This window comes from Rhineura floridana, chromosome 17 (assembly GCF_030035675.1).
Source record: "Rhineura floridana isolate rRhiFlo1 chromosome 17, rRhiFlo1.hap2, whole genome shotgun sequence".
Classification (NCBI taxonomy): Eukaryota; Metazoa; Chordata; class Lepidosauria; order Squamata; family Rhineuridae; genus Rhineura; species Rhineura floridana.
Window position 1 is genome coordinate 15,118,876 of NC_084496.1, and position 23,074 is coordinate 15,141,949.

General features: G+C 42.3%; 3 protein-coding genes and 1 non-coding gene across 12 annotated transcripts in view; all 4 read left to right on the top strand.

Moving 5' to 3' along the window:
• The window catches only part of EEF2K (eukaryotic elongation factor 2 kinase), a 68,532-nt gene extending 60,594 nt beyond the window's left edge, over window positions 1-7,938 (top strand). For all 6 annotated transcript variants that reach the window (XM_061600358.1, XM_061600354.1, XM_061600360.1 and 3 more), the window contains 3 exons: window positions 669-793; window positions 1,262-1,440; window positions 4,410-7,938. In XM_061600358.1, coding sequence (XP_061456342.1) covers window positions 669-793; window positions 1,262-1,440; window positions 4,410-4,519 — 414 coding nt within the window. In that variant the 3' untranslated portion in view covers window positions 4,520-7,938. The remainder of the gene's footprint in view (window positions 1-668; window positions 794-1,261; window positions 1,441-4,409) is intronic.
• Window positions 7,939-14,027: 6,089 nt separating this feature from the next.
• The window catches only part of POLR3E (RNA polymerase III subunit E), a 56,641-nt gene continuing 47,594 nt past the window's right edge, over window positions 14,028-23,074 (top strand). The window contains exons 1-5 of one of the 4 annotated variants that reach the window (XM_061600268.1): window positions 14,028-14,170; window positions 17,872-17,953; window positions 18,649-18,699; window positions 19,755-19,832; window positions 22,059-22,174. In XM_061600268.1, the coding sequence (XP_061456252.1) occupies window positions 17,918-17,953; window positions 18,649-18,699; window positions 19,755-19,832; window positions 22,059-22,174 (281 nt within the window). In that variant the 5' untranslated portion in view covers window positions 14,028-14,170; window positions 17,872-17,917. Of the gene's footprint in view, window positions 14,171-14,847; window positions 15,033-17,871; window positions 17,954-18,648; window positions 18,700-19,754; window positions 19,833-22,058; window positions 22,175-23,074 lie in introns of those variants that run through there. The other 3 variants (XM_061600270.1, XM_061600267.1, XM_061600269.1) reach the window with 3 other exon arrangements.
• Window positions 14,663-14,744, top strand: TRNAL-AAG (transfer RNA leucine (anticodon AAG)). Its single transcript has one exon. It is a non-coding gene; the product is annotated as a tRNA-Leu (tRNA).
• Window positions 22,184-22,740, top strand: LOC133372055 (protein C12orf4 homolog). The gene is made up of 2 exons (XM_061600287.1): window positions 22,184-22,202; window positions 22,264-22,740. The coding sequence occupies exons 1-2, from the start codon at window positions 22,184-22,186 to the stop codon at window positions 22,710-22,712; spliced, it is 468 nt and encodes a 155-aa protein (XP_061456271.1). The 3' UTR covers window positions 22,713-22,740.

Genomic DNA, 23,074 nt, shown 5'->3' on the forward strand with positions numbered 1-23,074 from the left:
AGTTGGGGTTGGCAGAGGAGCAGGGAAACGGGGTACAGACAGCAAGCGGCTAGAGACACCAGGATTTCTATAATTGAACACAGTGAGACAAACAGCCTCTCTGTGTGTTAAGCCTCTAATGTGCACATAGCCCTAGTCTCTGCCTCCCGGGATGGGAATGATAGCAACATCATTCCTCTAGTAATGCTGTCCTGTTCAGGGTTCCACAAATGCAGCATCTCTTCCTGGCAGCCTCCTACCCAGTCATAGCATAACAAGACAGACCCCTTCTTAACCTCTTCCCTGATTTCTCTTTGGTATGCACAGAGGATGTGAAGGAGGGGTGAGCTTGGGGGGGGGGGCTACAATTGAGAAACCGGTTGACCTCTTCCTTGATCCCTCTGCACATGCCAAAAGACTCGGAAGATTATGCAAAATTTGTGTGGCCCTGACCATGCAAGTCCTGAAATTGCTCTCCTGAATCCTACCCCCCTTTCTGTTCCATGATCATCCTTCCATATCATGTATTAAGATAGCATGCAACATTCCAGTAGATTAAGATCCCAATCAAAAATCCCTCAGTACCAGTCACCCTTTTCCTACAAGCAGATATGAGAAAGGACTATGGTATTTAATAGCGTCAACTCTCCTCCCCACCACCCTCGGCCCTTCTCTTTTTGCGTCTATAGGACACCAAGGAAAATAGAACAAAAGGATTTGGTTATCTACGCAGAGCAGCAGAAGCGGGTGACCGGCCTTCCATGATCTTTGTTGCAAGAGCATATGATACAGGCATAAACCTTGCTCCTGACAGGTATTTTGATGTTAGGGGCACTGACTCATCATCTGTTTGTTAGACTGATGGACTGGCTTCTTGTGCAGAATGATCAGTTGATGCTCCATTGATTGTGGGGGGGGGGGAGAGAGAGAGAGAGCAAAGCGAGCAAAGCCATAAGTGAGCAGGACACCCACTTCCCTTTTTCTCTCATTCTGCCATTCCCTTCTCTTTTTCTTACAGCCATTTCTTCTCTCTCTCTCTCTCTGCCATCTCCTTTGCACCCACATGAAATAGGCCAATGAATGCATGAAATTAGGCCAAGGACCACGTGTTCCTCTGGCCACAGGTTGCCCATCCGTGTTTCACTCTTTGGTGGATCAATTGTCAAGACTCAACAGTGTGCAAGATCAGATATTGAAGCGGCTCCAAACAAAAACCTTGTGATTTCCCCCCATAACATTCCTGGAGTTTTCCATGGTTGCTTTTCGTTGTTTAATTAATCAGAGACCGGGACTGGAAGGAAGCCCTGCATTGGTACAATTCCGCATTGAACATGACCGATTATGATGAAGGAGGGGAATATGACGGAACACAGGATGAGCCTCGCTACCTACTCCTGGCAAGGGAAGCTGAGATGTTGATGACTGGGGGGCTTCATCTTGACAAGGACCCACAGAGATCAGGTACAATGCTGGCTTGTAGAACCTTTGGCCCTCCAGGTGTTGCTGAACTACAGCTCTCATCCACCTCAGCAAGCATGGCCAATGGCCAAGGATGATAGGAGTTGTATTCAACAACATCTGGAGGGCCAAAGGTTCCCCACACCTGATCGGGAAGGCGCTTTCAAATCCCCAGCTGAGAGGAAATGTAGAATTTTTATTGTTTGGCTAATGTGAAAAGCAACATACTTTTGAATGTGAAAGTGAAGGGCTTCCCCATAGCAGTTTATTGTGGACCTTATACTCATGCATGCAATTTTTTTGCAGCATCCACACAATGTTGTTCTTATTCAAATGCCATCCCATAACACACACACCTTTATTTTTTTTTTTAAAAAAGTATAAACTGCTTAATATTTCAAAAATCTCTAAGCAGCATACAATCTAGAAAACAAACAGTATGGGTTGTATTCCAGGCTTGTCCTATGCAGAGGAGACCCTTTGAAATTAATGGACATGACTAACTTAGGTCCACTAATTTCAGTGGGCCTACTCTGAGTAACACTTATTTGGAAACAAAATAAATAAATAAAAACATAACTTAAACTGGAAAAACAGCAGTAGAAAAACATGTAAAAGCAAGTAAAACAAATCCATATTAATCCATATTTACTGTATTCACCAGTGGCAGCCAGTGCCCATTGAGAGTGGTAGGGCGGATGGCAAGGAGACCAACAGTAGGTGGAGCCAGAGCCGCAAGTCTAATTTTGTCCCCCTTCCTGCCAGGTACTGTGATGGCAACACTGACACTAAGGAGAAGGAAGCTGACAGCCAATGCCGCTCTCTGGACTGCTTGTCAGCAAGAAAGCAGCCTGAGAGCCAACCTCCACTAGTTTCCACAGGGTTTTTTTACTTGTTGGATTTTCTATGGAAACGGTAAATGTGGATTAAATGCACAACTAATATGAAACTGACATGACAATTTTATTACAAACAACAAGTCCACAATAAACTGTTGTGTATAAGTACGTTCGATGTACTGTACAGTATATCTTCTGGTTATAACAGCTGGGACAGGAGAGTAGGGATGGCAGGGAATTCCATTCTAAGCAGAATGGAAACAGTGCTTATTGCAGGGAATACAGGTCAGAACGGAATTGGCTGCTGTCTTACATTCCTAAAGGAGAGAGCCTATTCTGAGAGGCACAGAGATGGGACTCATCAAACTGGCCCACTGTCCTTTTAATCCAGCCTTCAAAGTGTTTTCTCTTATGGTTAAACTCTTAAAATGAGACCACAAGGAAGGTGGGAAATGAACGTACTTGGTTTTTCTTATCTCACTTCACAGGTGAACCCTGCCTAGGGATGGAAAGATCTGTCAATTTTGGTTCTCTCACTTTCTAATTTTTCCAATCTTAAATTCGGTTCCCCACATTTCTGCAGCAATTTGTGATTTTTTTATCCTGAAAATTCTCAAGCATTTTAATACAAATTTCTCGTAATAAATACATTTTTGTAGGCAGTTTTGACTAATGTACACATTTTTGCAAGCCATTTCTTGTCATATAATGCATTTTTGTATGTTATTTTTCACTCATATGTTCATTGTTCATGCACGCTTTCCCCTAACATAAGCATTTTTTTTTAAAAAAAAGCATTGTTTGGTTGGTGAACTGCATTGCAAAATTTGAATAAGCATGGACTTCGAATTATAGCTGTGAGTTTTGATTCTCACATTGTTTCAGAAAGTGCAAATTTGAAAGATTCAGCTTGAAATGCAAACTGAATAGAATATCTCCCTCATTCCTAGCCCTAACATTTCTTGAACTGGGTGGGAGGTGGGGGGAGGGAAGTGGTGTGAATCTGTTTTCCTCCAGGGGAATATAGGGCTCCTTCAGATGGCATGTTTATTAAGCATTCATCTCAATTTGCTTGCACAAAGCTTACACAGAGGTTAGACTATGTCTGGTCTTTACTGAGCATTTATTCTGATTTATTTATGAGGTGGTTCTATAACAAGGAGCATTCATCCTGCATTCCTCTCAATTTGCTTGTGGGATGTTTATACATTTTCTTGTTAATTATTTGTTCATCCCACACTTCTCAATGCATTTCCCCCCCGGGAAAAATTGATTTTTTTAAAGTGGATTTGTTGCACAAGGGCAACAGAGCACTTTTGTCCTCCTTTTGTTTATGCCAACCTAAAGTTCCAATATGTGCTCGATTCCCTCTCACAAAATAATGACAGTGAAGACACACTTAATCTCACCTCTGTGTTAGCTTTATGCAATCAGATCAGGATGAATTCTCAATAAATAGGTTGTCTGGAAGTAGGGATGAAGGAGAATTTTGATTCAGTTCACATTTAAAGGCAGCCCTACGTAATTCACACTTTCCAAAAGAATATGAGAACCAAAACTCAGGCATCTTTCAAAATTTGCACTTTTCTGTTTTTTTGCAATACAATTCTCCAGCCAAATAATGTGTTCAAAAATGCATATACTGGGGTTAAGTGTTCAAAAGATGTATATATTCGTGGAAATAACATACAAAAATGCATTATATTCAATAAATTATTTCACAGAAAGTGACAGCTCATTATAACATGGGGAAAGTAGGACAAAGGATGCACCCATGTAATAGGGGTTCTGCATTATAATGAAAACCGCTATATTGTATGCAGTATTTTCCTAAGGGGACATTGTCATACCCCCAGTAATCTGAATCCACAATTTGGGATTATAACAAAATGTATTATAACGAGCTCCCACTATAAGGCAAAGCTGCAAACAAACATGTGTATTTTGAAGAAATTCACAATAAAATGCTGATGAACTTTCATGAGGACTTTTTTTTAAAAAAATTGCAAACTAATATGGAGAACTGAACTTCAAGATTGAAAAAATGGGAAATTGAGAGAAACTGACATTGACAGATTCATCCATCCCTATCTGGAAGTGCCCTTCATGTGATTCTCGTTCCTGTTTTCATAGGTGAGCTGTATACTGAAGCTGCTGAAGCTGCTATGCAAGCCATGAAAGGAAGATTGGCAAACCAGTACTATCAGAGAGCAGAAGAGGCCTGGGCCATGATGGAGGAGTGATACTAGAACCTAGGCTGTTTTCTTGTGTATATATATATCAGTATAGATACATTTTTAAAAGACTTATTTTGTTCAGGGCAAGGGGTGGGTGGGGAGAGAGAGAGAAAAGTATTTTTGTGTGGTGTTAACTGATCTTGTGTTTTCATATGATAATTTTTCTAACTGTTCCAACAGAAGTACAAAACGGACACAGTAAAATGTACTGTTACTGACATTCAGAGCAGCTGCAATATCAATTGCTGTTGGTATTTCTGTAAAAATGTCCAACCAGGGAAGCCTGTTCTTCATTTGGAAGAAATAAGACAGACGTCTCCTGTTACGGTAGGCAGGATAGAAAATTGCTTCGTGTATACCTCCTACTTCTATGTTGGCTTCCCTCTGTTATGAAATTCAGATTTCTTGTTATGAGTGCATGTTTGTCTTGGGTAAAGATTTGATCTTCCAGTGTAGGACATAAAAGATGCAAGGAGCTGGGGAAGATGCCCTTCTATCCCCACAATTCTTGAATCTATGAATAGGACCAGGAGAACAGTGTGGAAATATGAAGCTGCCTTTCTTAGAATTAGGAAGCAGCAGCTAAATAATGACAACACCTAAAGGCGGAACTTCCTTCATCATATGACTGCTGTCGCCTACAGAAGGTGGAGCCAAGATGGTGGTAGACTTCCTGGCATGTTGCCACAAGGAGTTGGCACTTCCTAACCTCCTGCAGTCCTTGCTGATTTTGTTTTTCTTCTGCTAAAGTTTTTTAGTTCTTTTTTTTTTAAGAAGTAAAGATTCTCTCTGGTGTCATCCTGTCCTGTGGTATAGGAGCCAATTCAAACATTCAAGAGCTGCATATGGAGCAGTCCTCTTGCATACCTGTACCACCTCAGGGTGCACATTTGAAAGTGCCGTGTAAGTCTTCCTGAAGGAGGAACATTTACTCATTAGGTAGCAGATCGAGCCAGAAGCTTCCCCCGCCACCCCCAGTTCATCCTGACTTTGAAGAATAAGGAGATTTGATACGAGATTTTGATCATTCAAACAAATTATATTCCATGTGCATTCTGAGGCGATACAGTCCTGTGAGGGAACTGTACCACATGGCCTTCTGTTCTGTATGTTTGAATAAGTTCTTAACAAACAATGGAAATAAACTCAATAACTGGAATGAGAAACAAAATCCTGCTCATGACATGTTACTGGGTTGTTGTTGTGGGGGGGGGGGAGGTTGAACTTTGTAATAACTAATCTGTTTTGAGAAGTGACCTGGTGAAAATGGAATCCTGGAGTTTCTTGGCTTTCTATGGCTTTCTTGATCATGAGTCTTGACATTAAAACTGGAATATAATTAAGATCAAGCAAAAGTTTGATTGCAGATATTGCCTAATATTCCTTGGAGGTATATAGTCTAGAAAAGGACTATTTCCCCCTTACAGTCCTACATTGGCTTTCTAGCACTAATGAGAAGAAAACAAGAACAAAATTGATATAAAATTGGGTGGGGAACCTTTTCCCACCAAGGGCTTCATTTCTTCATGGGCATCCTTTGGAGGGCTTAATGTCCTTGCTGGGCAGAGCCAGACATGAAAGTGGGAGAAGCAGCTGTGACTCTTACCTTTTGTAAGGAGGCTATATTTCAGCCACACAAAATCTAGCTGTTGCCATTAGGAATGGAATCCATTGGCCGGTGCTGGTTCAAAAGCATTCCGTCAACCTAACAGGCCGGCATCAATTCAAGTTCTTTCTTTGTCTGGTAGCTGCTGCTTTTAACTGATCTGGGTTTTTTTCCCCTCACAAAAAATATTGATATTATTGATTTCTGAAAGAAAATACTGATGTTTTGAAAGTATCAATAAAATTAAAATTCATTTTTGAAAATAACCACAGAAAATCACTGAATAAAAAACTGATCCGCAGTGATAAATAAGCAAACTAATGGAAAATTCGGTACCATATCCAAATTGGGCAGAATTCTAGCACATCCCTAGTTTCTTCACATATATACACACCACACATTTCTCTATCCAGGCAAGCGAGAGGCATTCTAGCCAGGCACAAGAACTAAATGAGGGTGTGGAGTAGGATCTGTGATGGGTGCGAAAGTGCAGAGAATCCTGGGGGCCCAATAGAGAGATCAGGAGGGCCGCATTTGGGTCTGAGGTTTCCCACCCCTGATATGAATGAATGCAACTGTAGCAAATAAGATGCTATTTTTGCATACCTGGATGGAAATTAAAAGTGTATAGACAATGTTTTTACATTAGAGCCCTTTAACAATGTTGAGGAAATGCTTTTCTGCAGTTAACTGGAAGCTGAAATTAAAAGGAGATCCAATATAGTGCTTAATAAGCACAATTAAGTGCCCTTCTCCATAGCCAAGATCCTTCTAGAATGTTTTCTCACAAGAGAGTCACTCCAGCAAAGGCCTTGTGCAGTGTTAATTAAACACTTCAGCCTTTCTTATTGTTCCTGTTCAGTGCTGCTGGGGAGTGAGCTTCAATGACTGATTTTCTCATATTTTGTGTGTACATTTATCATAAAATCCTCTTGTTACATTAGCTACTGCCACTGCCCTCCAGAAAACAGTGCCTGGCTAAATGAGAAGCAATTAAGGTGCAGCTCATTACTGATCTGCCAGTTATGCTGAACAGGATGTAATAAAACAGTCAGAGCCTGCACTGCTTTCAGTTGCAGGCACATTAGCCCTTAAAAGCTTCAATAGTACATTGCTTGTGGACACTTTAGTCTGGATTGAATTAGAATTGTCACAAATCAGATCTGAAAACAGTGAGGACGACACAGAAACCACTGGAATGCAACAATTTGATAATAGCTTTGTGTAAATTCCTTGTGAAAAGGTGGTGGTAATTTCAGATAAAAAGTGTGGAAGCAACCAGAAATTATTTTAATGACTCCAAGGTGGCAGTTTTATGTGCTCAGAAGTGAGTCCCACTGACTGATAAGACTGAGTTGCAGCAACTCTTCTGTTCACATTCTGCAGGGTAGTACTTGCTTGTTCGTCTATGCAAACAATGCTTTTGCTTGCTTCCATAATAGTATTGTTTTATTTGCCTGCTTCCCCACTTCATTATTTGCAGCTTTCCATGCCCTTTTGCAGATTTCACTTGCTCCTGTTTTACTGAGTAACCTAAAAAGTGCTGAGCTGAACTTCTTGCTGCCAGCACTTCATATTGAACAATTCTCCAGCTGGATTTTTCAGGAGGAGTTGTTAGAGGATATTGATTGTTACTGACAAGTACTCAGAACTTGTGAACTTGTTACAGATTTGCTGAGCTTGTTGCACAGGATAAGAGCTTATCCAGTCCCAAAGGCTTGAGTTGCTATATCATGTTTACATTATCCATCACAAAAGAAGAAGCACAAAAAAAGCCGTGATGGGTACATTTTCAATAAATTTCTGATAAATAATCTTATTCTGAGCTTGTGTCTTGTCTTTTAGGGTTGTTTTGTCACATAACTAGTTTTGCTATGGCTACTATATTTATTTAAGACATATATAGTGTAATCCACATACTGTATCAAAGCTGTGTACATAAAAACAAGCGATGCATAAAATGAAAACAAACAAACAGTAAAATCATAATAAAATGAAACACCACCTTATGATGCCTGCTGGACCTCATGTACCTGAAGGTCAATAAGGAGGGGTGCCAATCTAATCTCATTTGGGAGTGAGTTCCACAGGCTTGGGCCCACCACACTGAATGCACGGCTTCTCCAGTGACTAGAAAAAGTTTATGAACTCTTAACGATAATTACAGAAATTCCATAATTTTACCATGATAACCTTTGTGAATCAAAACCAGTCCTTTTCTAAACATCCAGTAGGATTTATCTTATTTCATTGTGCCTTGTGAAATAAAACAATGTGTAAATTAGACAAACAATGAGTATATAAGAGACAGGTTAGGTGCAAAAGTAAGTGAACCCCTGAATTAGCTCAATTAAAGGGAAAAATTGAATCAGGTGTTTAAGAAATTGGGTAGGTCTGCAGGGGTGAGTTGAGGAGGCCCCACCCTATAAAAGGATCAGAAACTGTCAGAGTTTGGTCTTTACCATATGATTGTGTGGAAACATGTCATGCCATGATAAAAACATCTCTGAGGACCTCAGAATAGCAGTGATTGCTGCTCATCACTCTAGAAAGGGTTACAAAGTGATTTCTAAGGATTTGCGGCTCCACCAATCCACTATCAGACAAATGGAGGAGGTTCAAGACCACAGTCACTACCCAGGAGCAGTCATGCTACCAAAATCTCTCCCAAAAACAAACTGGCACAGCATCCAAGAAGTCACAAAGAACCCCAGAGTAACGTCCAACATCTGCAAGCCACTCACACTTTGGCTAAAGTGAGTGTTCATGACTCAGCAATCAGGAAAACACTGAACAAAAATGGTGTTCATGGGATGATAGTCAGGAGGAAACCATTAGTCTCTAAAAAGAACATTGCTGCGCATCTGAAGTTCACTAAAGATCACATAGATGGTCCCCAAGTCTTCTGGAACAATGTTTTCTGGACAGACAAGTCAAAGGCAGAAGTTTTTGGTCTCAATGAGAAACGTTATGTTTGGCGAAAAACAAACACTTGAGTTCGAACAGAATAACCTCATTCCAACTGTCAAGCATGTGATGGCTTGGGCCTGCTTTGCTGCCTCAGGAACTGGACAGCTTGCTATCATTGACGCAACAATGAATTCTTAAGAGTATCAGAAGATTCTAGAGGACAATGTCAGGCCATTGGTCCAAATGCTGAAGCTGAACCAAAAGTGGGTCATGCAACATGACAGTGACCCTAAACATACAAGCAGATCTACCAAAGAATGGCTGCAGAAGAACAAATTCCGTGTTTTAGAATGGTCTAGTCAAAGTCAACCTAAACCCCATTGAAATATTGTGTCATGACCTGAAGCAAGCTGTTAATGCAAGGAAGCCTTCAATGTCACTGAGTTGGAGCAGTTCTGTAAGGAGGAACAGGCCAAAATTCCTCAAAACTGATGTGAGAGACTGACCAACAGTTACAGGAAATGCTTACTTGAAGTCATTGTTGCTCAAGGGGGTGACCAGGTGCTGAATCTAAAGGTTCACATACTTTTTCACACATGGATATTGACTCAGTTGTTGATACATAAATGTCCCCTCGCTGGATCGTCACCTTGTAGTGGTAAGTGGGCTTGCGTGTTCCAATGAACCCTGTGAGCAATGCCGTCGGGAGTCGTACTCCCAGCAGGGTCACCCATGGCAGTAAGGTCAACGGAGAGGAACCAGACAAAGAACGATCCAAGAAAGTCCTCAATGGCAGAACAGGCGCAGGATAACAATGTGTATGTTACAACGGCTGTGAAGGCAGATGAAGGCAGCAGCAGATAAAGGACTTCCAATCGTCATGGTACCCATGCCATTGGATCAAAGCTTTTTTCTGTCAAGATTGTGTGTTGATCGTGGTGCACCGATCTCCCCACATAAAACAAATTCATGCACAGGCGTCTTCCATAACAAAAGTGCCATGGCGATTGGCAAATGGCGATGGGGCAGGACTGTGAAATCCAAAAGCCCCTAGTCATGGTCTGGTACATCAGCAGTGGATAGAGATTCAGATGGATCCATTGTTAAAGACTGTATTTTGGAAGACAATCTTACTCAGTCACGAGTGATCACCAAGAAGAAGACGACATAAATGTTGAAAATGCATCATGTTTGTGTGTCATTTGTTTAATCAGGTTGTCTGTTCTTTATATAGGATTATGGGATTAGATTAAGATTTATTAACATTTTAGGTTGGAAATATGTGACAATCCTAAGGAGTTCACAAATGTTTTCTTGCCAATTGTAGTTGTTAATGAGCTGCACATCTAAGCCATGGGGACCACCACATCCAAGCCATGGGGACCACCAACAGAGACCCCCAAAGATCTCAGTGATTGTGCCAGGATTATAAATCACAAGGATGGCCTTATTACCTCCTGGTGTTAGAGGCAGAATTCCTCTGAATACCAACTGCTGGGAAACGCAAGTGAGAGAGGGCTATTACTTTATTTAAAAAATACTTGTATGCCGCAATTTCATAAAAACAAGTGGTTTACAATGATTATATATACACAATAAAAGCTACATAAAGGTTTTAAATTACAGGTCGTCAGCTAGCCATTACAGAAAAAGTTTTTTTCTTAATTGTCTGCATAGGCCTGGCGACACAGAAAGGTTTTCAGCAAACATTTAAAGGTTAATATAGAAGATACTTGCTGAATCTATCAGAAGACACTAAAGGGTCAGTTTTGTGTCAATATCAAATGAGCCTTACCAACTTGGGGGCAAGCAGCGTTGCTCCTACAGGTGCCCTTAGTGACTGAGCTGAGATAAAAGGGCTCAAGTGGTCGCTAAGGCAATAGTTCCTGAACTTTTCCCATGGACTACCTTGAAAATTTCTGATGGTCTGTGATCTAAGGCACTGGATTTAAACTACAGTCATTTGGATGGTGTAGGTTGGAATGCCAGCGCAGGCTGGTCTATTAGGGCTAATGGGGCACTGCCCCCACCTTCATACTTCAGTCAGGAGATGGCTCTGCCTGTCATTGGCTGTGGCTCCACCTTCTTTTGATCCCCTGGCCTTCCACCCTACCAGTCCCAATGGGCACCAACCCCCACTGTTTGAATCCCATTGCTGCCAGGACCCATTTCCATAGTGCAGTGGCAGAGCACATTTCCATGTAGGGCTGGGAAAGAGTTCTACCTGAAAACCTGGAGAGCTGCTGCCCATCAGTGTAGACTCTCTTTCCCAACTTGGTGCCTTCCATTTTTTTTTAATTACATTTCTCATCATCCCTGTTCATTGGCCATGCTGGCTGGGCTGATGGGAAATGTAGTTCAAAATATCTGAAGGGCATCAGGTTGGAGAAATCTAGTCTACACAGAATCTCAGGCTAGATGAACCAATGATCTGACTCTGTATAAGGTAATTCAACTTAGATTTTAAAAAAAGACATTGAGGAGGAGAGATTATAATTGGACTAAAAAATTGCTATGATCACTACATGGAAGTTTCACACTCGGAAAGGCTGTGTATCTCTGGATACCAGATGCTGGGGACAAAGAACGGGATTGTCATCACTTTTGTAGCCTGCATGTCAGCTTCCAGAAGCGCCTTTCAAGACACTCTTAGATTACCGGACTAGACAGAACTTTATTTGATGCAGAAAGACAATTCTTCTGGAAGTGGGAACACCTCTGAGACATCTTGCAGAGAAGGTTTGCATGTAATGTTAAGCCAAAATATGCCTTAGCACTGAACACACGGGCTTCCAGAGATGAGACCACAGTTGTTGCACTGCTGCGAGAGAAGCCATGGTTTGATTTGGCGCATCATCCAAAGAACGGGAACTTTTGGTTTGTCTTGTCCATCCAGAGACAAACCACAAACTGTAACCAAGGTTTGTTACTGAGTTTACAGCTTGTGGCTTGTCTGGAAGAGACAAACCACAAGCCTGGGTTCGGGTGACACACTAAACTATGGGTTAGTTCATAGCAGCAAGAGGAACACAGGTTTGCAGCCAGTGGAGGCTGGTCCATTAGGGCATATGGGGCACTGTCCCACCAACCTCAGACTGCCCTCAGCCAGCCCCCACCTGCCTGCCTTCTGAGGGGCTCACTGGCTCTGGCTCCACCAACTGCTAGAGCTTTTATCTACTTTTATGTAATTTTCTACACAATCTGTGTTCTCTCTGTTACTTAGAGCTGCAGCCACAAGGAGATGTGGGAGCCTGATTCCCCCAGAGTTATTCCAGGTCTTCGTCCTGATTTTTCAGCTTTCATTTACATAAAGATATAAAGGAAACCATGTTGGCAGTATTCTGTGCCACAAAGATCATGGATGGGGAACCTTTTTGAACCCAAGTGCTGTATTCCTTTCAGGGCAACTTGCTAAGGGCCACATGACAGTGGTGGGTGTCACCAGAGGCAGGGCTAGATACAGAACCCTGGAGAGCCACATTTGCTGCCAGGCTTGAGGTTCCCCACCCCTGGATAAAGAAATAATACATTTTTACAGTGCATAGTTTAATTACAGGCTTCACACAGCGCATAGTTACACTATAGAATTCATTCCCACAAGAGACAGTGATGGCCACCAACTTGGATGGCTTTAAAAGATGATTAGACAAATACATGGAGGACAAGGCTATCAATGGCTACTAGCTATGATGGCCATGTTCTGCCTGCACTGCTGGAGTCAGTATGCTTCTGAATACCACTTGCTGGAAAACACAGGAGGGGGGAGTCCTTTTGTGCTCAGGTCCTGCTTGTGGTTGTGGGCATCCCATAAGCATCTGGTTGCCTGCTGTGAGAACAGGATGCTGGACTAGATGGGCCACTGGCCTGATCCAGCAGGCTGTTCTCATGTTTAATCTTTTACACTTTTATCATTGATGTCAGTGGAGCTTACTCCCAGGTAAGTGGGTCTAGGATTGCAGCCTTAAATACCATCAAATATTTCAGGTCACTTGCTATTTATGTCCAAGCTAGTAATTCCCTTTCTCCCGAGGCCTCCGCACCACAACATTTCTGGCTACGGGCCTTCTCGTGTCTCTGTGATGACAATGGCCACTCCATGTGTTGAAACATGGATCTGTCCCAGTCATGTAGAAATTTGGGGGGGGGGGCTGGTTCCAGCTTCCATGGCTCAGTTCCCTGCAGTTTTTCTCCCTATGTGTTTTTCTTCTGACCAAGGTCCCAAACCAGAAGAGACCTTGACTGCCTGGGCAAAAAGCTTACAGGGAGAGGTGCTGCATAGGGTGGTAAGTGCCACAGGGAGAATTCAGGCATCTGCACCAACACGTCCCTTGGCTGGGGATGAAGGCAAGAATCCTCTTCCTCTGGGTTGTATCCAGATAATTCTGATTATGATGATTAATTGAATTTATATCCTGCCCTTCCTCTCGAAGGAGCCTAGGCAGCAAACATAAACAAAACAATTTAACAAGAAAAAGAAAAATATACTAATCACAGTTTAAAAGTTTCCAAAAACAGAGTTACAGTTAAAAACATTCTAAAACACACTTAAAAATATTGTAAAACAGTTAAACTATTCCAAAACACAGCTTAAAAACATTCTTTCACCAGTAGTCTTCAGGTTGGCAGGAACAGTCCCCTTCAGCCATCAAATGCCTGGGTAGACAGGAATTTTTTCAAATTCTTCCTGAAAGTTAATAGTAATTGTGACACACACACCTCACTGGGAAGCTCATTCCACAAACAAGAATTATCATGGCCATTAATTTCAATGGGTGTACTTTGAGTAGGGTTAACATTAGATACAGCCTTATTTTTGTTCCCCAGCCAACTAGTATTCCAAGGTACACACTGCCTCTAAATCTGGAGGTTCTGTTCAGTGATCCCAGCTGATGAGAACCTTCTGGATCAGAGCAGAGGACCATCCAGTCCTGCATCCTGTCTCCCGCAGGGGCCAGCCAGATGTCTTTGGGAAGCCCGCACAGGCAGCGAAGAAGGCAACAAACACCCCCCGCGGTTGTCCTCTCGCAGCAACCGATATTCAGAGGCACACTGCTTCTCAACAGGGAGGTTCCATTTATCCATCTTGGGGAATAATTAAGGGCAAGACTTTCCTCCACCAGTCTGTATAATCCGCTTTTAAAGTAAGAAGAATGATATTGCTGCTTGGGGAGAACAGCAGGTGGAATGGTTAAGTTGGTTTTAGCTCTTTTTATTGCATTTTGTACAACCCTTTGAGACTTGTGTGGAAGGCAACTAAATAATCATAATAATCATAATAATCATAATGTTGTGCTGGTGGATCTATTCATTTCCTTGTTATGTCTATGCGCTAGTATATGTCTCCTTTACAACTCCTACTCTTTATATTCTAAATACAACTAATTTAAATTACAAAAGTTGTTTTCTTATACTCTAATTCAAATTAGCCACGTTGCTTCCACGCTACAAAGCAGCCTAGTCCCAGTTAATAATATATCTCCATAGCTTACCCATTATTTATTTAATTGAACTTTTATTTCCTGAGCTTTGCTACCTTAGCAAACATGACTGTCCAGATCTTTAGAGAAGGAAAATGAAATTCTTATTTCGTAAACAAGGATGAGTAAGTTAAAGAAGCTACTATATTTCATCTCGGTAGCGTGGCCGAGCGGTCTAAGGCGCTGGATTAAGGCTCCAGTCTCTTCGGGGGCGTGGGTTCGAATCCCACCGCTGCCAAATCTGTTTTTGCTCGCTTCTTTTTTAAAGAAGGATCTCCAAAAAGCGTCGGAGTGGAGGGCGACGGGCCAGACAGCGCCACCTGGTGCTCGCGTCCCAACAATGCCACATCTCTGGGAAGCATTGTGGGTAAGAGGAGGAACTAAACCCTCCCCACGTGTCTGCTGGAGTTTCACCAACATGGCTGCTGGCTGAGATTCCCCCCACCGGACCTGTGGGCACATTGCTACGAGCCTAGGAGTGGGGGGGGAACCGGCAGCCTCTCCCCTCCGCCCGCTGGAGGACGAGGTAGGAAAAGGAGTAGTGATGCTGGCCGCCTTTCTTACCTTGGCATGCTTCTGAGGATTAGAATGTTATTCTTTTTGCAAGGCCTGGGTCATGGATTGTGGATTCTCCCCCCCCATGTTGAAATTATTGGGGCATAAACTGCGGGGGGGGATGTGCAAACTCTGAAATCTTTGCATAACAAAGAGTGAGTGGACCCAGAATCTAAAGGGGCATTCCTGGGGGAAGGTGTTTTGTGTTGTTGATTGTGTATGGCGTGGGGAAAGAAGCCTCAGCGCTCTTTTTTCATATCTATAAAAGTTAGAAACCTGGTCAGGCTTGGAGATCTGCTACTCCCCGATCCCTCCCCAGGCAGCCTTCCTGAATATATGTGAAGGTTCTTCTGCAAAGCCGTCACTTTTCCCTATTCCATAGTTACATCAGCAATCTCCTTCACAGCCAGGAGCCTCTTACAAGAAAATGCTGAGAGGGAGTTTCAAGTCCCCTGCTCAAGGGATAGAACAGGTTCAGTTATCTGTCTCCATTCTGAAGTTTCCCCTGGAATTGGTTGACTGGACTGAGCAGAGAGATGCTTTGACTAGGACAATAATCCGTTTCCTCCTGTCTTTGCTGTTGTTGCTGCATAGTTACATCAGAGCGATTTTACTTAGGAGGTTTCGTCACTGCCAAGAAAATAAGGATTTTTTTCTTTTAATGAGCAAACGTTGATTGTCATCTTGCTTCCTTTCTTTATGCACAGGAAAAGTTATTAGTAAAGCTGAGTGACCTTAATTTCTCCCTCCCGCTGTAGATGTGCTTTCTATCTTGCCTGTAAAAAATGTTGCAAACTTGTTGAGATCTTAGTCATTCTGACAAAAATAATTTGGCCCAATTAAACCTGAGCTCTGGGGATGTGTGTATGTGGAAGGAATCTAAAATAAATGAGATTGGGAGACAGTGTGGTGTAGTGGTTAGTGTGTTGGAGGCCAGGGTTTGAATCCCCACACAGCCATGAAGCTCACTGGGTGACCTTGGGCCAGTCACTGCCTCTCATCCTCAGAGGAAGGCAATGGTAAACCACCTCTGAATACTGCTTACCATGAAAACCTTATTCATACAGTCGCCATAAGTCGGAATCAGAATCGAAGGCAGTCCATTTCCATCCCCCCCCCAACCTTTTCCCTGTTAGCATCTCTTTTATCTTTAGGGAAGATAATGGAGTTCTATGTAGCTTTTGGGTGTTAATTGCTAAATGACTTTTGAGCAGGGAGTGGCAGTCTGTACTAGAGCCCAGCCTTGCTCAGCAGCTGCAAGAATATAATCACTGGGATCTGCCAGGAAGTTCTCAGTGACTCACTGACCAGGTGACCTACCCTGGCTCCTGAGTTGGCTCTTATTTATTATGCTGCCCTAATACAATATTGGACCCTGAATTACTCTACTAGGGTTGCCAACACTACCCACCACCATAGCTTCTGTGCCTTAACAGCAGTTTGCTCAGCAGAGCTTTGTGGGTATTAACATTTATTTATTTATTTATTATTAAGTTTATTAGTCGCCCATCTGGCTGGTTGTCCAGCCACATTTAACATTGTGTTGCAAAGAATCTGCTAAATTCTGCAGATTGAGCTATTGAACTTAGCAGGTAATTTAAAAAAAATAAAATGTTAACAAAATGTGCAGACAATAAACAACAGCCACTGTCCCAACCAATACAAAGCTAACTAAGTAGACTTCCATGAGAATTAAGACTTGCACAGTAAGTTATGCTGTAATGTGCCATGTGTCAAGGGAGATGCTCTTGGATAGGCTGCTATATTCATGTGCGTTATAACTGTTGTTCCCCAACCTTTTTCCCCCCACGGACCACTTGAAATTGCTGGTGGTCTTGGTGAACTATTTAATTATGTTTCTGCCTCTTGTAGCAATTTTAATGTGCTGTGCTAGATGCTGTATTATTTTTTCATTGTATTTTTATTGCTTCTTATATTGTATTTTACTGTATCACAATTTGCATTCCACAGAATTCAAACTGTAACACAATAAAATACAATATAACAAATAAAAAAGCAATAGAAATACAATGATAAATGATTATGAATGTTTTAATCTAATGTGAGCATGCCACAGACCACCTGAATGAAGCTCGCAGACCACAGTTCGAGAACCTCTGCATTAGAAGACCAACCATTTCTCCCCAAAGTCATTATCCTGTCTTCTTGCTTTTCCAAATTGGCTCATCAGCTTTTCTGCTAAGGCTATTCTTTAGCAGGTAAAATGGGTCTACTGTGACTTGGACTTAGTTGGATGCAACTCTGTGTAGTCAACACCATGGAAACCTTGCAATATCTAGTGTGAAGAGCTACGATGCAAAAGTACCTTTTGTCAGCCTCCACAAGGGTGATGTACTGTTTGATGGCAGAAACAGGAAGGAAAAACAAGAGTTCTCTTCTGCACATCCCTATCTGTTCTCTACTTCTGACAGTCAGAGCTTAGAAATCTTTGGAGGAGTGAAGAGAGTTCTGTGCCCTCCCACTGTTACTTGTCTTGTTGAGCTGAAAATTGCTCGGGAGATAGAGACAGAAGAGTATGCAAAGAAGAGAATTCTCTTCTTTGGGCCTCCAGATGTTGCTGAATGACAACTCCCTTCAGCAAGCATGACCAATGGCCAGGGGTGATCAGAATTGTTCAGCAACATCCGGAGGGCCAAAGGTTCCCCACGCTTGGGGTAAGCGATTGACAGTGTTGAATGACTTTGCAGGTTCCCAGTTGGCAGCCCCTCTTACCCTAAGTTTGCTATACCATTTATAAAAAGAGTAACGGCTTAGCTGAATTTTGGTGGTGTCTGTCTCTTCTCTTCCAGTTTGTTCTAACAATACTAGCCACTCACCTTGTGTTTCCATGCTACTATGGCAAATGAAGAAGATGACCCAATTATACAGGAGGTAAATAAATAAACAGCTTCCATTTATATTAGTTTCTGCACTGTTTAAAGAGCATGGCATGTTTTCTCCTGGCGTTATTAGCCGTATGATGGTTTTTGCCACTTAAATTGGTGGTGAGAGGGACTGCTTCAGGCTGGAATCCAAGGTGAAGCGCTCTAAATACGATGCGTTGTAGGGTGCTTGGTCAGCTAATGGAAATTAGAGGATATTTATTTAGATTATTGATATGCTTCCCTTTTTACTCAAACCATAGGGTGGTTTACAACAAAATAAAAAATCCATAAAAACAACACAATCCTTTAAAAATACACAACAACAAATCACTAATAACTATTGTTGACATGTTTGGAAACTCTTGTGGACACTCAAAAATAGCCATTTCACAGAAGAAACACTAGCAGATCTTGGCAACCCCACAATGGGCCTACATTTCCACACCCCAAAATACAACACAGACAATCGCAACAAAAACCAGGCCACAGACCTGAAAACAGGCAACCTTGTAACTCAACCCGGGAGCACAGGAAGCCTAGGTGGGCCCCAGGCAAGGGTGTCTGAGGAAACCCAGCATTGTATCGTTCTTACTGGTGATTTTATAAACATCCTTGTGAGGACTTTGTCCTCAAAGGTGGGATGTAAATATTAAAAATAAAATGTAACCTGTCCCTTTTCTTCTCCTTCTCCTCCTTTGCTAGATTGATGTGTACCTGGCCAAAAGTCTGTCAGAGAAACTGTATCTGTTCCAGGTATTTTAATTTTTGGTTCACCTTATTTTAAGGGAAAATGCACTGAAGTTGTGGTAGAGGATCTCTTCCCTCTCCAGATGTTGTTGGACTCAAACCAGTGGTGGCTCATAGGGTTGGAAGGGCAGAGAAAGTGCTTGCGCTTATCAGGATGGGGTGGGGTGAGGTGGGAGCAGTGAGGTTGGGAGCTCCACAACAGCGGCCTCACAGGTGTACACACACCTGTGGGGCTGCCTCCATCCACCTGGAGCTTCCCCAACCTCATCCTGTCCCTGACCAGTGTCTCTGGGAGGACACCACTGCCTCCCCCAGTGAGCCATCATTGACTCCAACTCTCATCAGTCCAAGCCAACAGGGTCAATGGTCAGCGATGGGGGGAGTTGTAGTCCAGCAACATCTGGAAAGGGATAGGCATGGGCCTTCATAGGAGTTTTTCTGAGGGAAAATACAAAGGAAATACTCCAACTAAATCAAGGCTGGTTTCCCACAAAACAAATGAGGAGAATAGCGTCTGCATGTTTTGCCTCATATCTCAGGTTCTACAAATACTAGAAACGAAAGGGCTGCATCTGGCACAGCTGTTTGGCACATGCAATGGGACTTCTTTCTTTCGCACACCCAAAATCTGCTCCAGAGGGTTGGGGAACCCTCTAGAGTGGATTTTGGGGGTGCATGGAGAGAAAAAGAAGTCCCACTGCACAAATGGAAATCTGCCTGCGCAGTACCGGATGCAACCTTTATAGTAAGACGTTTGTTGGTCCTAACTTACCTCACAGGGTTGTTGCAAAGATAAAATTGGGACGGGGAGAACCATGTTTGTAGGCCACCTTGAGCTCCTTGGAGGAAAGTGGGATAAAAATGTTGTTGTTGTTGTTGATGATGATGATGATAGATGGGAATCTGGATCTGAGGATCATAGTTCATTATAGGGGGGAGCAACTGTCTCTTCACCCCTCCCTCCACAAACACCCACAGCAATAGATTTCCCCATCCTTGTGCTTCAGTGGTAACTTCTTCTTAGTCTTAAGAATAACAGCAGCTTCTTTGTATTTTTGTAGTATCCCATTCGGCCAGCTTCAATGACGTATGATGATGTAACTCATCTCTCGGCAAAGATAAAACCAAAGCAGCAAAAGGTTGAGCATAATTTTAAATAATTTTTAAAAAACTTAATCAAGCAGTTTAAAAATGTTATGGCTTAGTATAGTCAATGTGGTTAGTGTGTCAGACTAGAGATGGGGAGAATGAAGCTCACTGTGTGACGTTGATCCAGTCACTATTTCTCAGCCTAACCTACCTTGCAGGGTTGTTGTGGGGATACATTGGTGTGCAGGGGAGAGAACCATGTCTGATGCCTTGAACTCATTGGAGAACAGGCAGGATATAAATGGAATACATTAACACACAGCAAAATAACTAAATAAAAGGGACCCTCCCTCCCCACCTGAGAATGTAAACTTTGTCACCTTCTCCACCTGGTGTACCACCATTGAAAGAGATTTAGCTTTCTTGCTGGTGTGGTGTAGAGCAGTAATTCCCAAACTTTTCCCCCACAGACCACTTGAAAATTGCTGATGATCTTAGCAGACCACTTAATGATTTTTCTGCCTTATTGTAGCAATTTCACTGCATTGTGCTAGATGCTGATTGACTTTTAATTATATTTTTGTTGCTTCTATTTCTTATATTGTGCTTTATAGTATTACAATTTGCAATTCATAGAATTCAAACTGTAATATAATAAAATACAATATAAGAAATAAAAGAAGCAGTAAAATACAATTAAAAATCAATATGAATGTTTAATGTGAACATGCTGCGGAGAAATTGTTTTACTTAATGGACTTTGTGTACCTCTTAATCGTGAAAACCTGAGCAGTTTACATAAAATAAAATATATATGTTAAAATGATTGATGAAAGTACAAATATTTTATTACTTGTTGATTCAATTAGCTCTTGGTTCCACTCTTCCATCCTAGCTTTAACTGACTGGCTGTCAAAGCTCTAGAGAGGGAGAGAGACTGGCTTCCTCAGTGCTGTGGTCCTCAAAGGGACACATTCCTATAGGCCAGGGTGGTTAGTCTGTGACCTGAAGGCCCCGTGTATCCCTCAGACCACATTCACACTAGACATTCCACTATTATTCCACTTTAAACCATCATGGCTTCCCCCAAAGTGTCCTGGGAGCTGCAGTTTGTTAAGGATGCTGAGAGCAGTTAGGAGGCCTCTATTACCCTCACAGAGATCCAATTCCCAGAGTGGTTGAACAGTCAGTCCCTCTTCTCGGGGAACTTTGGGAATTGTAGTGGGGAGTAGAGATCTGCTAATCACTCTCAGCACCCTTAACAAACTACAGCTCCCAGGGTGCTTTGGGTGTAGTCTGAGGAACTGTGAAAGTGATTCTTGCTGTACTCACAACAGTGACGCTCCATTTGCAACTAACTGGGTTCACTCCCACAAGATGGCCACCAACTTGTTCTACTTCCCAGAGAACTCTGATTGTAGCTCTGTGAGGGGAATTGGTGGGGGGGTGTCTCCTTACAACTCTCAGCACATATTACACTTCCCAGGATTCTTTGGGGAAAGCCATAACTGTGTAAAGTGGAATAAACGCATGGTGTGAATGTGACCTCAGCCTAATTTCATATGGGTGGCAAAGAAGTGGAAAAACGGAAAGGGGGTGGCAGAGAGAGAGAAAGGAAAAGGGGTATCCAGACCACCACTGGCTCCCCCTCTCCAACTGACATTATTATTAATTGAATTGAATTTATTATCCACGCTTCACCCTGAGGTCCCAGGATGGGATGCAACAATTTAAAATAAATTGTGCTCCTCCCCCCCACCCAACATTACCTCAAGTGAACACAGTTCGTAGTCCAAAAATTTCCCTCATGCCTACAAAAAAGGTTCCTCTTAAGAAAAGGAGTTGTCCATCCCACCACTGGTTTGGCCCTTATTGCCAATATGTGGCTTCTGAGGGAATACAATAGGGCCCTGCTTTACAGCGCTTCGCTAATACAGCGGTCTCAATTAGACTAAAGCCCCACTCATACAGCGCTTGTTCCGCTTTTACAGCGGTTTTCGGGCATCGTGCGGCATTCTATTCAATGGTTGCGCTTTACAGCGGGGGTCCGGAACGTAACCCACCGTATGAGTGGGGCCCTACTGTATGGCTCTGAACAGAAAAACGGTCCCTCACACCTAGAAAATACACCCCTCATTCATAACATAGGCCATCTAGCCTGGTTAGCCTGTTTTTTAATCAGACTGCTGATTTCCCTTGCAGCTTTGTGTTTGAGTTCTTTTTAAAAATCATTGCATTATTAACTGCCAGTGTCTTATTAATCTCCTGTTGCTTAGGTCGAACTGGAAATGGCCATTGATACTTTGAATCCCAATTATTGTCGCAGCAAAGGGGAACAAATAGCACTCAACGTTGATGGCACGTGTGCAGATGAAATGAGCACGTATTCCTCGTAGGTATCATGAATATAGTATCAGTCAGTCAGTCATAACTTTATTGCTTAGCCATAGGCCATCGCATAAGAATATAGTATAAATATAGAACAAAGCCAATCAAATATTTTACCTGGAGAATTTAACATCACCCACCATTCAAATCTTTCTGAAATTCATGTTACTTTTCACCTCTGTGTGGATGATAATGTGAGGTCAGGTAATATTTCTGCCCGGGATGCTGCAATAATGGGCCTCCGAAATATCCTCAAATTGTGTTGTACACATGACATTACTACAATTGGGATTCCTCTTCTGCTAATACATGATATGTCTGAGGAAATGACAATATCTTGGTGTCTGAAAAGGGCAGAGCTTGTATTTAAGTGTGTTAAAGGATTCATGATGGAAATGTCTTTATGGGATGGAGGGATTTCTCAGACTGTGCAATTCCTAGTACCACAGAGTATTTCTGAAGAAATGTTTTATCAGCTGAGTAATATGCTGCCACAGATTTTCCGTGTCTCATCTACACTCACTCTGACATCCAAACACTGAGTACTCTCAAAAAGGAACTATAGGAAGGCAACACTGGATTCATTTTAACACGTTAAGCACCTCCTTGTTAGTGGTAACTTAAATGTGACTATTGTGCAAGTTCCTTTTAAAAGATGGGATTCAAAGACATCTGTTTAACGTGCAAGGTACTTCAATGCTTGCACAAGAGGGAGTGGTGGTTTGTTGACTCTCCACCTTCTGTATGCAGGCCCTCCTACCATATTGAATGCTGTTCTAAGAGAAGCTTCGGAAGCAGTTTGGAGAAGGATAGAAGAAACTGTTGTAGGAAAGGCAGGGGCTGAAAAGCCTAGTGTGTTGTATGGAAGATTATGCTGCAGTATATTTTCCGGTATAGAAATATA